This window comes from Pristiophorus japonicus, chromosome 9, assembly GCF_044704955.1.
Source record: "Pristiophorus japonicus isolate sPriJap1 chromosome 9, sPriJap1.hap1, whole genome shotgun sequence".
In the NCBI taxonomy this organism is placed as follows: Eukaryota; Metazoa; Chordata; class Chondrichthyes; family Pristiophoridae; genus Pristiophorus; species Pristiophorus japonicus.
In genome coordinates this window covers 151,532,881-151,546,670 of record NC_091985.1, presented here as the reverse complement: position 1 = coordinate 151,546,670, position 13,790 = coordinate 151,532,881, and the positions used below count along the sequence as shown (strand labels likewise).

The 13,790-nt window shown below is 46.4% G+C and overlaps 1 protein-coding gene across 1 annotated transcript in view; it reads left to right on the top strand.

Moving 5' to 3' along the window:
• LOC139272719 (solute carrier family 22 member 2-like) overlaps positions 1-11,093 on the top strand; it is a 45,997-nt gene extending 34,904 nt beyond the window's left edge. The window contains exons 8-10 of the mRNA XM_070888815.1: positions 8,609-8,717; positions 9,791-9,903; positions 10,990-11,093. Of these exons, the coding sequence (XP_070744916.1) occupies positions 8,609-8,717; positions 9,791-9,903; positions 10,990-11,093 (326 nt within the window). The remainder of the gene's footprint in view (positions 1-8,608; positions 8,718-9,790; positions 9,904-10,989) is intronic.
• Positions 11,094-13,790: the final 2,697 nt, after the last annotated feature.

Sequence of the window (13,790 nt, the reverse complement as noted above, 5' to 3'; positions counted from 1 at the left end):
GGAAAAGGGGAGGTGCAACGAGACCTGGGTGACATGGTTCATCAGTCATTGAAAGTTGGCATGCAGGTACAGCAGGCGATGAAGAAGGCAAATGGTATGTTGGCCTTCATAGCTAGGGGATTTGAGTATAGGAGCAGGGAGGTCTTACTGCAGCTGTCCGGGCCTTGGTGAGATCTCACCTGGAATATTGTGTTCAGTTTTGGTCTCCTAATCTGAGGAAGGATGTTCTTGCTATTGAATGAGTGCAGCGAAGTTTCACCAGACTGATTCCAGGGATGGCTGGACTGACATATGAGGAGAGACTGGATCAGCTGGCCCTTTATAAACTGGAATTTAGAAGGATGAGAGGGGATCTCACAGAAACGTTTAAGATTCTGACGGGACTGGACAGGTTAGATGCGGGAAGAATGTTCCTGATGTTGGGGAAGTCCAGAACCAGGGGACACAGTCTCAGAATAAGGGGTAGGCCATTTAGGACTGAGATGAGGAGAAACTTCTTCACTCAGAGTTGTGAATCTGTGGAATTCCCTGTCGCAGAGAGTTGTTGAGGCCAGTTCATTGGATATATTCAAGAGAGAGTTAGGTATGGCCCTTATGACTAAAGGGATCAAGGGGTATGGAGAGAAAGCAGGAAAGGGGTACTGAGGGAATGATCAAGCATGATTTTATTGAATGGTGGTGCAGGCTCAAAGGGCCGAATGGCTTACTCCTGCACCTATTTTCTATGTTTCTATCTAGATGCGTGCTCCAAGTGGATTGAGTGTGTGATAATGTCGGCAAGCACGTTCGCTGCCACCATTGAAAGCCTACGGGCCATGTTTGCCACGCACGGCCTGCCTGATGTCCTTGTAAGTGACAATGGGCCGTCCTTTACCAGTGCCGAATTCAAGGAATTCATGACCTGTAATGGGGTCAAACATGTCACATCTGCCCCGTTTAAGCCAGCGTCCAATGGTCAGGCAAAACGAGCAGTTCAAACAATCAAGCAGAGCTTGAAAAGGGTAACTGAAGGCTCACTGCAGACTCGCTTATCCCGAGTCCTGCTTATTTACCGCACAAGACCCCACTTGCTCACTGGGATCCCTCCCGCTAAACTGCTGATGAAAAGGGCACTTAAGACAAGGCTTTCGTTGGTCCACCCTGATCTATGCGAACAGGTAGACAGCAGGTGGCTTCAACAGAATACATGTCATGATCGCGCAAATGTGTCACGTGAAATTGAATTAAATGATCCTATATTTGTGTTGAATTATGGACAAGGTCCCAAGTGGATTGCTGCCACTGTCTTGGCCAAAGAGGGGAGTAGGGTGTTTGTGGTCAAACTCGCAAATGGACTCACCTGCAGAAAACACTTGTATCAAACCAAACTCAGATTTACAGACTATCCAGACCAACCCACAATGGACTCTACTTTTTCGATCCTCCAACACACACATAAGTGGCAACCGACCCAGTGGTTGACCACGAATCAGAACACATCACCCGCAGAAGCCCAGCAAGACTCACCACCCCCAGCAGTCCAGCAAGGCCAGCTGTGCAGCAGCCCAGCGAGGGCCCAACAAATGACTCACCAACACCAGCATTTGCACCGAGATGATCAACCAGGGAAAGGAAAGCCCCAGATCGACTCACATTGTAAATAGTTACACTATTGACTTTGGGGGGAGGGGGTGTTGTTATGTACGTAAACCTGTAATTACCATGTCTAACCACCTGGAGTCCCAAGGGATCCCACAATCCCTTGGTAGCACGTGTATATAAGGATGTCTCACAGGCTGGAGAGGCACTCTGAGATCTGTAATAAAGGACTACAGTCACACTTACTTTGAGCTTGCAGTATCTGGTCTGACTCCTTATCCAAGACATAACACCGTAATAAATATTTATCTGAGGTTGGAGTTGATGTGCAATTATTGATGGATGGCTTTGTGTTTTCCCTGGCATCTATCTGCTCTTTGTCACTGGGTGCAAGAAGTAACCCCTCTTAGCGTGGTGATGCTGATAATGCACCTGAAATAATGCTGGGTAAGAAAGGTTTCTGGAAGATTATCCTTCATGAGCTGATACGAGGTGATGATATCGGAAGGAATGTGGTCAGTCAGTGGGAGCCAAAACCGGTCGCACTTTCCGCTCCTGAAGTATTTTTCCCGCCGCTTGGGATGAGGTCGCCTCTTTTGGTAAATTCAGCTCTTTGTTGTTTTTTTGAAGCGGACCGAAAGTTGGTCATAATGGGGGCGGAAGTGGAGGCGGGACCGGAATCTCTCCCGCTGTCAGTCAGCAGCGGAGCGGAGATGACGTCACCACGCGAGTGATTCACCGCGGCTCTCCCCTTTGGCATTTAGAAACTTTGGGCCACCAGGGAGGGTTTCGGCCGGGCCAGAGGCCTGGCACACAAGAGGGGGTGCCAGGCTGCCTGTTGGCGGCCCGGCGAAACCCGCGGCCATAATTATCGGCCTGACATGGCAGTTGGCCGACAAAAATAAAATGGTGGCCGCGGCAATGCGCCCTCCCCTAGAAGATTAAAGATTTTTGCGACTACATTTCACGGGAGGTGCGATGGAGGTGTGGGAGATCAGCGGTGTGCCCTTTGATGATGCACTAAGGACGGTCAGCAGAAGTGGGGACCACCAGAACAATCCCTGCGCTGAACTTCGCTGGCGGCAGCATTGGACTGGAGGTTGGCGGCCGCTTTCTGGCAGTAAGAGACCTTTTTGGGAGCTGAATTTCAGCCCCAGTGATGTCTGTCTCACAGTTTGGGAGGTCACTTTGTATTTAAAGACATGTAGCTGCAGTATAGGATAAAGGTTGCCATATTAAGTAGGAGCCATTTATCTGTCTGTAGTGTCCAACGTATTGGTGCTAATATTGTTTGAAGAACGTTCAAGGATCACCACATCCGGTCTAAAAATTACACAGGTACTCAACATGCTTTGCTTAAATACCTGCCCAAAGAGAATGCAGTCAGACTTAGTTGTATAGTGAGAGCAGAAAGCAAAACAATTCAATCTCCAAACCTTGGATCCGCTGTGTAGTTTCCTCATCATATACTACAGAAACCATGCACATACACACATATATATAATATACACACCCACACAACCCTGATTACAGCTCCTCCGTTGTCTTTATTCTAGTAATGTTAGTTAATATGCTGCCTTCAGCAAATTATCATCAAGTATTAACTTATCGGGAGCAAGCCTTTAGGGCTGTGGTCACATTTCCCTCTATGGGCCAGAAAGGAAGAAAGACTTGCATTTATATAGCACCTTTCACAACCACCATACGTCTCAAAGCACCTTACAGCCATTGAAGTACTGTTTTTTGGAGTGTACTCACTGTTGTAATGTGCGCAGCAAACTCCCACAAACAGCAATGTGATCATGACCAGATAATCTGTTTTTTGTTATGTTGATTGAGGAATAAATATTGGTCAGGACACCAGGGATAACTCCCCTGCTATTCTTTGAAATAATGCCATGGGATCTTTTACATCCACTTGAGAGAGCAGACGGGGCGTCAGTTTAACATCTCACACGAAATACATCACTTCCGACAATGTAGCACTCCCTCAGCACTGCACTGGAGTGTCAGCTACATTTTTTTTGTGCTCATGTTCCTGGAGTGGGACTTGAACCCACAACCTTCTGACTCAAGCAAGAGTGCTGCCCATTGAGCCACAGCTAGCACTATGTCCACCTGAAATCATATTTAACCATTAACCATGCTCCTTATTTTTGTGTCATCTCTAACTTTTGCTATAGTGCGTTTTGTACTTGTATGACTCAAGAGTCTGGTTACTGTAAACTCACTCAGGTGCAACCTGATCCATCTTTATTCCAGCCCAAGAGTGCCAGCGTGACAAAGACACCCAGCTTATATACAGATGACCAAGCACACATGTCACATGCGTACAGCCCGATGACCTCCGACCGTGGCGCCCTCTGGTCTCTGGTGACCCCCAAGCATTAATACACAACAACATCCCCCTTTTAAAATCTTAACAACAGTCTTTTTACAAATTAAGATGGTCTGGGGCTTTCCTCTCATGAGTTGATTGTGTCAGTTCAACTTTGGCTCCGGGCGAGCGTTCTGAGTCTGTTGAGACTGAGGGCTGAGTAGCTGATTTGATGGGAGTGGTCATGACCACATCAGAGACTGAAGGTTCAGAGTCAGTAATGTCAGCAGAGTCCTCTGATGAGTGAACAATGGTTGGTTGGTCACTGACTGCATCTTCCTCACTCGGTTCCAGTTCATCCATGTGCTGCAGTTTAACCTGGTCAAGGTATATCCTGCATGTTTACCCATTCTTGAGCACGACAATAAACACTCTGTTACCCTCCTTGGCTGTAACAGTGCCAACAATCCACTTTGGACCTTGACCATAGTTCAGTACATAAACCGGATCATTGACCGAGATCTCACGTGACTTGGCAACCCGATCATGACGCCATTGCTGACTGACATCTGTTTTCAACACGATCAACCATCTCTGCAGTGAGCCCTGAGTTACACGTTTCATACTTTGCTTGATTGTTTGACCGGTAAGCTCTGCTTGACCATTAGAAGCAGGCTTGAATGGAGATGATCTCACATGTCTGATGCCATTGAGTTTCATGAACTCCTGGAACTCAAGACTTGTGAAGCAAGATCCGTTGTCACTCACAACAATGTCAGGCAAACCATGAGCAGCAAACATGATATAAAGGCTCTCAATTGTAGCTGAAGACGTGCTGGATGACATAACACACTCTATCCACTTAGAATATGCATCTACTACGACAAAAAACATCTTTCCTAGGAACGGTCCCGCAAAATCAATGTGGATCCTCGACCATGGTTTGGATGGCCACGACCAAAGACTCAGCAGAGATTCCGCTGGTACTTTACTTAGCTGCATGCAAGTATTGCACTGATGCACGCATGATTCCAGATCAGAGTCAATTCCAGGCCTCCATACATGAGACCTAGCAATGGACTTCATGACAATACCAGGATGAGTGCTATGAAGTTCACGTACAAATTTTTCTCGACCTTTCTTAGGCATGATTACATGATTACCCCACAGTAAACAATCTGACTGAATGGACAGCTCATCCTTGCAACGGTTGTAAGGTTTGGTCTATTCATGCATCTCCATAGATATGGCAGACCAATCACCACCGTTTCACAACCAATAAAATAGGTTCATGGCTGGTCCAGATCTGAACTTGTTGAGCAGTGACAGGGGTTCCTTCACTCTCAAAAGCATCCATTAGTAACAGTAGATCTGCAGGTTGAGGTGTGTACATCTCAGTTGTGGGTAAGGCCAGACGACTCAGTGCATCGGCACAATTCTCAGTATCAGGTCTATGACGGATGGTGTAATCATAGGCAGACAATGTCAGCGCCCACCTTTGAATGCGGGATGATGCATCGGTATTAATACCTTTGTTTTCCGCAAACAATGAAATGAGTGGCTTGTGATCCGTTTCTAGTTCAAAACGAAGACCAAACAGGTACTGGTGCAATTTTTTTACCCCATATACACAGGCCAAAGCTTCTTTCTCTACCATACTGTAAGCTCTTTCTGCTTTAGACAGACTTTTCAAACCATACTCAACAGGGTGTAGCTTGCCCGATTCATTTGCTTGTTAGCATACACAGCCAACCCCATATGATGAAGCATTACGGGCCAATACAAGACGCTTACACGGATCATAATGAACAAGCAACTTTTTTGAACATAACAGATTCTTGGCTTTCTCAAAGGCTCTATCTTGAAATGCATCCCAGACCCAGTTGTCGCCTTTTCTTAGTAACACATGCAGTGGCTCTAGTAAAGTGCTCAATCTGAGTAAGAAATTACCAAAGTAGTTGAGTAGCCCAAGGAACGAAGGCAGCTCCATCACATTCTGAGGCCTGGGTGCATTTTTGATGGCCTCGGTTTTTGAATCAGTGGGCCTGATGCCATCAGCAGCAATTTTCCTCCCGAGGAATTCAACTTCAGGTGCCATGAATACACACTTCAAGCGTTTCAGCCTGAGTCCCACTTTGTCCAGATGATGTAGGACTTCTTCTAGATTGGTCAGATGTTCAGCAGTGTCGCGACCTGTGACCAGAATGTCATCTTGAAACACGACAGTTCTAGGAACGGACTTCAGTAAACTCTCCATATTCCTCTGAAATATGGCTGTAGCCAAATGAATCCCAAAAGGACACCTGTTGCAGATGAACAGTCCTTTATGGGTGTTGATGCAGGTGAGTTTCTTTGAAGTGTTGACAAGCTCCTGTGTCATATAGGCTGACGTCAGATCCAGTTTCGTGAACGACTTTCCACTAGCTAGCATGGCGAACAGGTCATCAGTCCTCGGTAACTGATACTGATCTTGTTTCAAAAATGGGTTCATCGTAACCTTGTATTCTCCACAAATTCTGACAGTACCATCACTCTTCAACACAAGAACAATGGGACTAGCCGACTCGTTAAACTCGACGGGTGATATGATCCCTTCATGCTGGAGTCTGTCAAGCTCAATTTCAACCTTCTCCCTCATCATGTACGGAACAGACCGAGCTTTGTGATAGACAGGCCTTGCATTGGAGTCCAGGTGAATCTGCACCTTGGCTTCCGTAAAATTACCAATGCCCGGTTCAAACAAAGAAGGAAACTTTTTCAATACTTGAGCACATGAAGTATCATCCACCGAGGACAACAGCTTGACATCATTCCAGTTCAGCTTGATTTTCTCGAGCTAATTCCTGCCTAACAGCGTTGGACCATTACTTGGGACAATCCATAATGTTAGCTCGTGAACCACACCCTCATATGACACCTCGATTGTTGCACTGCCGAGCACTGGTATGAGTTCCTTAGTGTAAGTACGCAACCTGGCATTGACTGGACTCAGCTTCGGTTTCGCAGCCTGAGTGCCCACAGCTTGTCGAATGTTCTTTGGCTCATTATCGACTGGCTCGCACCCGTGTCCAGCTCCATTGATACAGGCACGCCATTCAGCTTCACATTAACGACTATCGACTGGCTCTTGCTCAGGAACGAATACAGTCCAAACACTTCCTCCTCGGGTTGCGTATCCGGGCCATCACTGAACTAGTCCTCATCAACCACGTGGTGAGCCGCACCATGCTTGCTCTGTTGTGGGCAGATCCTGTGAAGATGCCCATTTTCGAACATCCATTGCATGAATATTGTCTAAACCGACACTGATGAGGCCGATGATTGCCCCCACAATGCCAACAGGGTGAAATCTGGTTTGAACCAGTTGGCAGGCTCTGAGCAGTGGCAGATTTCGTGTAAACAGCTCTGCCCGAAAACGACGCCATCTTGTTCACAGTACTTGCCGTGGAACTCCGACTCGTCGATGATATCTGCCTCAAATTATCATCCGTCGTCATGCATGCCTGGGCAGTCGCGATGGCCTTTTTCAAATCCAGCGTTTCTGCAGCCAACAGCTTCCTGAGGATCGCATCATGGCTGATGCCTATCACGAAGACATCATGCAGCATGTCTTCCAGCATGTTCCCGAACTTACACGGCTCAGCAAGACATCGCAAGTCGGCGACAAATCCCGACATGTCCTGGCCCTCAGCACGAACATGTGTGTAGAAATGATAGCTTGATATGATGAACCCCTCTTTTGGCTTCAGACGGTTACCCACCAACGTACACAATTCCTCGTACCCATTTTCCGCCGGAAGTACAGGCGAGAGAAGATTCTTCATGAGGCCGTAACCTTTCGGACCACAAACGGTGAGGAGAACTGCCCTGCGCTTAACTGCGTAGGTCTCTGCCTCCATGCCGTTGGCCACAAAATACTGACAGACGGTCACCAAAATCTGCCCAATCATCGCCCTCCACAAATCTCTCCAAGGTTCCAACAGTGCCCATTGTGCATGCGAAGGTTCTTAAATTACCTCGTCGCCAATTGTAATGACACAAGAGTCTGGTTACTGTAAACTCACTCAGGTGCAACTTGATCCATCTTTATTCCAGTCCAAGAGTGCCAGCGTGACAAAGACACACAGCTTATATATAGGTGACCAAGCACACATGCCACATGCGTACAACCGGATGACCTCCGATCGCGGCGCCCTCTGGTGTCTGGTGACCCCCAAGCATTAATACATAACAGTACTGAAATCTAGATCATTTATATACTGAGAAGAGCAATGGTCGCAACGTTTATATAAGGAGGACACCACTTTTCATATCCCTCCTGTTTGAGGACCATCCAGTAACCATTACTCTGTTTTCTGTCCGTTGACTAACTTCCTATCCAAGCTGCCATGTTCCCTTTAATACCGTGTGCCTTAATCTTATAAACAGACCTCCCATCTGACACCTCATGGCCTTTGAAAACGACTCATTTATGGATTATACACATATACTCAACATCCACTGCATTTTCTTTATCACTGAACTCTGTTATTTCCCTCATTTTGTCAGACTTGTCTTTCCTTTTACAAATCTGTGTGTAATTAATTAACATCTTTCGAACTGAGTATTCATTTTATTTTACAGGGCAACTAAAATATTAATCTCATCAAATATTTTGATGTTTACTCAGAAACTATCATATTTCACGAATTGTAAATTTTTCTTCCAATTCAGATGTCTCCTGGCTGAAAACAGCAGCAGCATGTTTGGGCAGACTGGGGATAACTGTGAGTATGGCGATGGTCTGCTTTGTAAATATGGAGCTGTACCCTACATTTTTACGGTAAGTGCTAAATATTTTACAGCAATTAGTAACAGCTTCTTATAGTTTACACTGAGCAGCCTGTCTGACCAGGTCACTGATCGGAGTTAAATTCAATGTGGACAGTTAAGATAAATGACCAATATTACAAATATCAAATCACATTCACAAGGAGTAGTAAAGTGGGCAACATAATTGTTTTAATTGTTTTAAAAGTGATGGAATACTTTCATTTGGGAAGATTTCAATTTCATAGGGAGATGTCAACATCTCAACCGATTGAGCCTACTTGTATAATCAATTCACTGCAGCAGATTGAAAGCTTTGAGACTTAGCTCAGTGGGTAACATTCACGCCTCTAAATCAGAAAGTTGTGTGTTCAAATCCCACTCTCCTTCCCTGGCGAGCGATTTCTTTCCCCACTCCTGTGCCCGCAGGATCTGTTCCCCACTTTGAAATGAGGGCTTGTTGTTAAATTTGGCAAGAACTCTGCATTCCCCATATTTGGGATCTCTGGTTGCTGCAAATCCTGCCCCCCCGCCCCCCCCCCCCCCCCCCCCGCCACTACCTCACGCCCCCCCATAAATATCAGGGCCAACGATTCTAACGTGAACAAATCAAATTGCTCAAAATATTTTCTAAGTTTTGGGGCTATTTCTTCAGCCAGCCAATAACACACTTCAAAATCATTTGTTGGAAAATGACATTCATGATGTGATGCATATAATAATTATAAATTTAACAATAATGTAATTAAACGTACCTAAGCAGTGCCTTTTGTGTCTGAGAAGCCTCATTAATATTTTCGCTTCGAGGCCTACCCAAATCAGGGAAAGCGCTGTAAACTTTGGCTTTTCCGCAGTAAGTGCGTTGTTACATTCCCCACAAGGGACTAGTGGCGAATACCTTCGCTTGGCCTGCTGATGGCATTTCTGGGAGGCCAGTGTCACGGTTACAGGAATGTAGGTACTAGATTTACATGGACAGTCTGTCAGCGGGCAGCATAACAAAGCGTGTGAGCTTCATGATTTCAGGCGTTTGAACAAGTCAGCCTTATGGTGGTGGAGGGTATTAAATGTTCCATTCCCTGGCAGGAACTTTGCTGTTTCCATGTGTGCCACGCTGTCCAACGTCGGAGGGATTGTCTCCCCGTTCATCGTGTACAGGCTGGCTGCGATCTGGATAGAAACGCCTCTGGTGGTTTTCGGTGAGTATCTTCAAGCGAGCAAATCATTTTGTGGCGTACAAGGTGCTCACTTAAGCAGTAAGCGCAGTTTCCAACTGATTCCTTTTTGGGGGTATATTCCCAATTATTCTTTTATTCCACTTTATTTTCCTTGATTTCAAAATTCTCATCCTTGCTTTCGAATCCCTCCATGGCCTCGCCCCTCCCTATCTCTGTAATCTCCTCCAGCCCCACAATCCCCCCGAGATGTTGCCGCTCCTCTAATTCTGCCCTCCTGAGCATCCTGATTATAATCGCTCAACCATCGGTGGCCGTGCCTTCTGTTGCCTGGGCCCCAAGCTCTGGAACTCCCTGCCTAAACCTCTCCGCCTCTCTACCTCTCTCTCCTCCTTCAAGACGCTCCTTAAAACCGACCTCTTGACCCAGCTTTTGGTCACCCACACTAATTTGTACTTATGCGTCTCGGTGTCAAATTCTTATCGCGTAATACTCCCGTGAAGCGCCATTGGACGTTTCACTATGTTAAAGGCACTATATAAATATAAGTTGTTGTTGTTAAGTGAACTGAAAACAACCGGGGTGGATTTTGACCTTTGGGTCATTTAGTTGCCCTTCTCTCGAGTGGTTTCCCATCTCTCCCAGGTGATTCCGTGGATTGGGGTGAGGTGGGGAGTGTAAGTACTATACAGCACAAGGCATCCTATTTGTGTGGGACATACCGGATGGACCAAAGGGTCTGTTTTCCTGTCCATCAATGATCGTATCTCCCCCCCCCCAACCCCTGTACCTCTCCTCTCCTCTCTGCTTTTAAAGGCCTTCTCAAAACTCATCTTTCTGACCAAGTATTTTAACTCTTCCTCTTTCATTTGGTATATGTTCCTTTATCTATTTTCTCCCCACCTTCCCACGGAGTGTAGAGCACCTTGGGACATCTTTCTATGTTGCAGGCTCTATATAAATGCGAGTGCATTACACAAGGCAAATATGCCCTTGCCTCTGGTGGGGAAATTTTAAAATCATAGTCATAATCATAATGAATGTACTAAAATCAACCTACACAGATGGGTTTGCACTAACTGGTTGGGTGTTGTGTCCATTCATTCCCAGGGGTGACTGGTTTGATTTCTGGCGGCCTTGTGTTGCTCTTGCCTGAAACAAAGGGATTGACTTTACCCGACACCATCGAGGACGTGGAGAGGCTCAGACGGTGAGTCAGTGAACGACCACGGCAGAACCACTGTCACATTCGGCTCTGGCTTATTCTATTGATTACTTCTACTTGTTAAAAGTAGATGACACAGCCATTGTTTTCGGCCCCCACCACAAACTCCGTTCCCTAGCCACTGACTTCATCCCTCTCCCCAACTCCTGTCTGAGGCTGAACCAGACTGTTCGCAACCTTGGTGTCACATTTGACCCTGAAATGAGCTTTCGACCACGTATCCACAGCCGAAGTAAGACTGCCTGTTTCCACCTCCGTAACATTGCCCATCTCCGCCCTTGCCTCAGCTCATCCGCTGCTGAAGCCCTCATTCATGCCTTTGTTACCTCTAGACTGGACCTTCCAAAGCACTCCTGGCTGGCATCCCACATTCTACACTACATAAACTAGAGGCGATCCAAAACTCGGCTGCCATGTCCTAACTCGCACCAAGTCCCGCTCACCCATCACCCCTGTGCTCGCTGACCTACATTGGCACCCGGTTTTCAAAATTCTCATCCTTATTTTCAAATCCCTCAATAGCCTCGCCCCTCCCTATCTCTGCACTCTCCTCCAGCCCGTCAAACCCCCCAAGATATCTGCGCTCCTCTAATTCTGCCCTCTTGAGCATCCCTGATTATAATTGCTCAACCATTGGTGGCCATGCCTTCTGTTGTCTAGGCCCCAAGCTCCGGAACTCCCTGCCTAAACCTCTCTGCCTCTCTACCAATGTTTCCTCCTTCAAGACCCACAGGGCTACAGACCAAGAGCTGGAAAGTCAGATTAGGCTGGGTAGCTCTTTGTCGGCCAGCACGGACGCGATGGGCCGAAATGGCCTCCTTCGGTGCTGTAAATTTCTATGATTCTAAGGAGACACTCCTTAAAACCTATCTCTTTGACCAAGCTTTTGCTCACCCAACCTAATTTCTCCATATGTGATTCGGTGTCGAATTTTTGTCTCATAATACTCCCTTGAAGCACCTTGGGAAGTTTCACTATATTAAAGGTGCTCTATAAATACAAGTTGTTGTTGTTGAACTGCCCTTGAGCTTGCGTTTCCTGCCAGTGAATGTGGTCAAGCCGAGTGTGTCCAAGCCCTCTCGTGCTACTATTGAGCTGGCTGATCTTTGAAACCATTCAGGGCTTACATGCCCTCTCTTTACTTTTTTCTGGCTGACTGACTGACTGTCAGTCTCCTTTTCCTCTGCTCCATATTCATCTGCCCTCCCTCCCTCACTGCCTCTGCCCCTAAAAATCCCGGAGCACAAGTTCTGCCGATGCCAGCATACTCGCCCGACTACCTGCATGGGCGAAATTTAAAAGTGAGTGTTTCTGAGCTGTTTGAACGCAGAAGTGCAGATCACAGCTGATACCAATCTTGCGGCCGCCCAATGTGTATACGCACACGCACACACACAGATTCAGGATAATATTCAGAAGGGAGAACTCTCCCTGCTCTTTTTCCCCACACAAGCCCAGAGATAATGAGAGCAACACAACAAGAGAAATGTCAAGGCTCGAGAGCAGACCAGAATTTTGGGTAAAAATAAGCAGAGTGGGTCAGGAAGGGACAGAGAGAGAGTAACAAAGGTCATAGGGCATCAGTGACTAAGGTGACATCAGGGAAAAATAGAAAAAAGTCAAAGCAAAAGGCACTATGGGCTAGAACCTCCACTTTTTTTGCATGCTTAACGCCCATTTAATGCCCATTTTACTGCTGAAATGATGTATAACGCCCATATATTGCCCATTCTGGCACAAAATGGAAACTAACGAGCTTTTTTAGGAGACTTATCGCCGAGCGTTATTTTCCCAATGGGCTTAACGCTGAGAAAAAATATCAGCGCCCGCCCACTTTTTTGGGGCGGAATCAGCAGAATGGGTGAATTCGACGCCTGTAATATCGGCCAGCTTTACTTTCTGCATGGAATTAACGCCGAGATTCAATATTAACGCCCGTCCACTGCTTTTTGTCGTAAAGACCATATTTACCCAAACTAGCAACCATGGAGATCGCCCATCTTCAATGTCACCACCTCGCACACGTATCGCCCAAAATATTGCTCGCTCAAAAAAACGGCCACAAAAAGTGGAGCTAACCGGAATGAACTCCAGCAGTGTGGTTGGCATTTGTTAAATCCCACTCTTGCGTGAGGAGCTGATATCAGAAAGATTTGACTGAAAGAGCGCTGATGTGAGTGACACACTGCTGTGTGTGTGCAGCTCAGACATCAATGGTGCCACATTATACTTCAGTTCCTATCGAGTGGAGGGTAGCCAATGTAACCCCACTTTTTAAAAAAGGAGGGAGAGAGAAAACAGGGAATTATAGACCGGTCAGCCTGACCTCAGTAGTGGGTAAAATGATGGAATCGATTATTAAGGATGTCATAGCAGCGCATTTGGAAAATGGTGACATGATAGGTCCAAGTCAGCATGGATTTGTGAAAAGGAAATCATGCTTGACAAATCTTCTGGAATTTTTTGAGGATGTTTCCAGTAAAGTGGACAAAGGAGAACCAGTTGATGTGGTATATTTGGACTTTCAGAAGGCCTTCGACAAGGTCCCACACAAGAGATTAATGTGCAAAGTTAAAGCACATGGGATTGGGGGTAGTGTGCTGACGTGGATTGAGAACTGGTTGTCAGACAGGAAGCAAAGAGTAGGAGTAAATGGGTACTTTTCAGAATGGCAGGCAGTGACTAG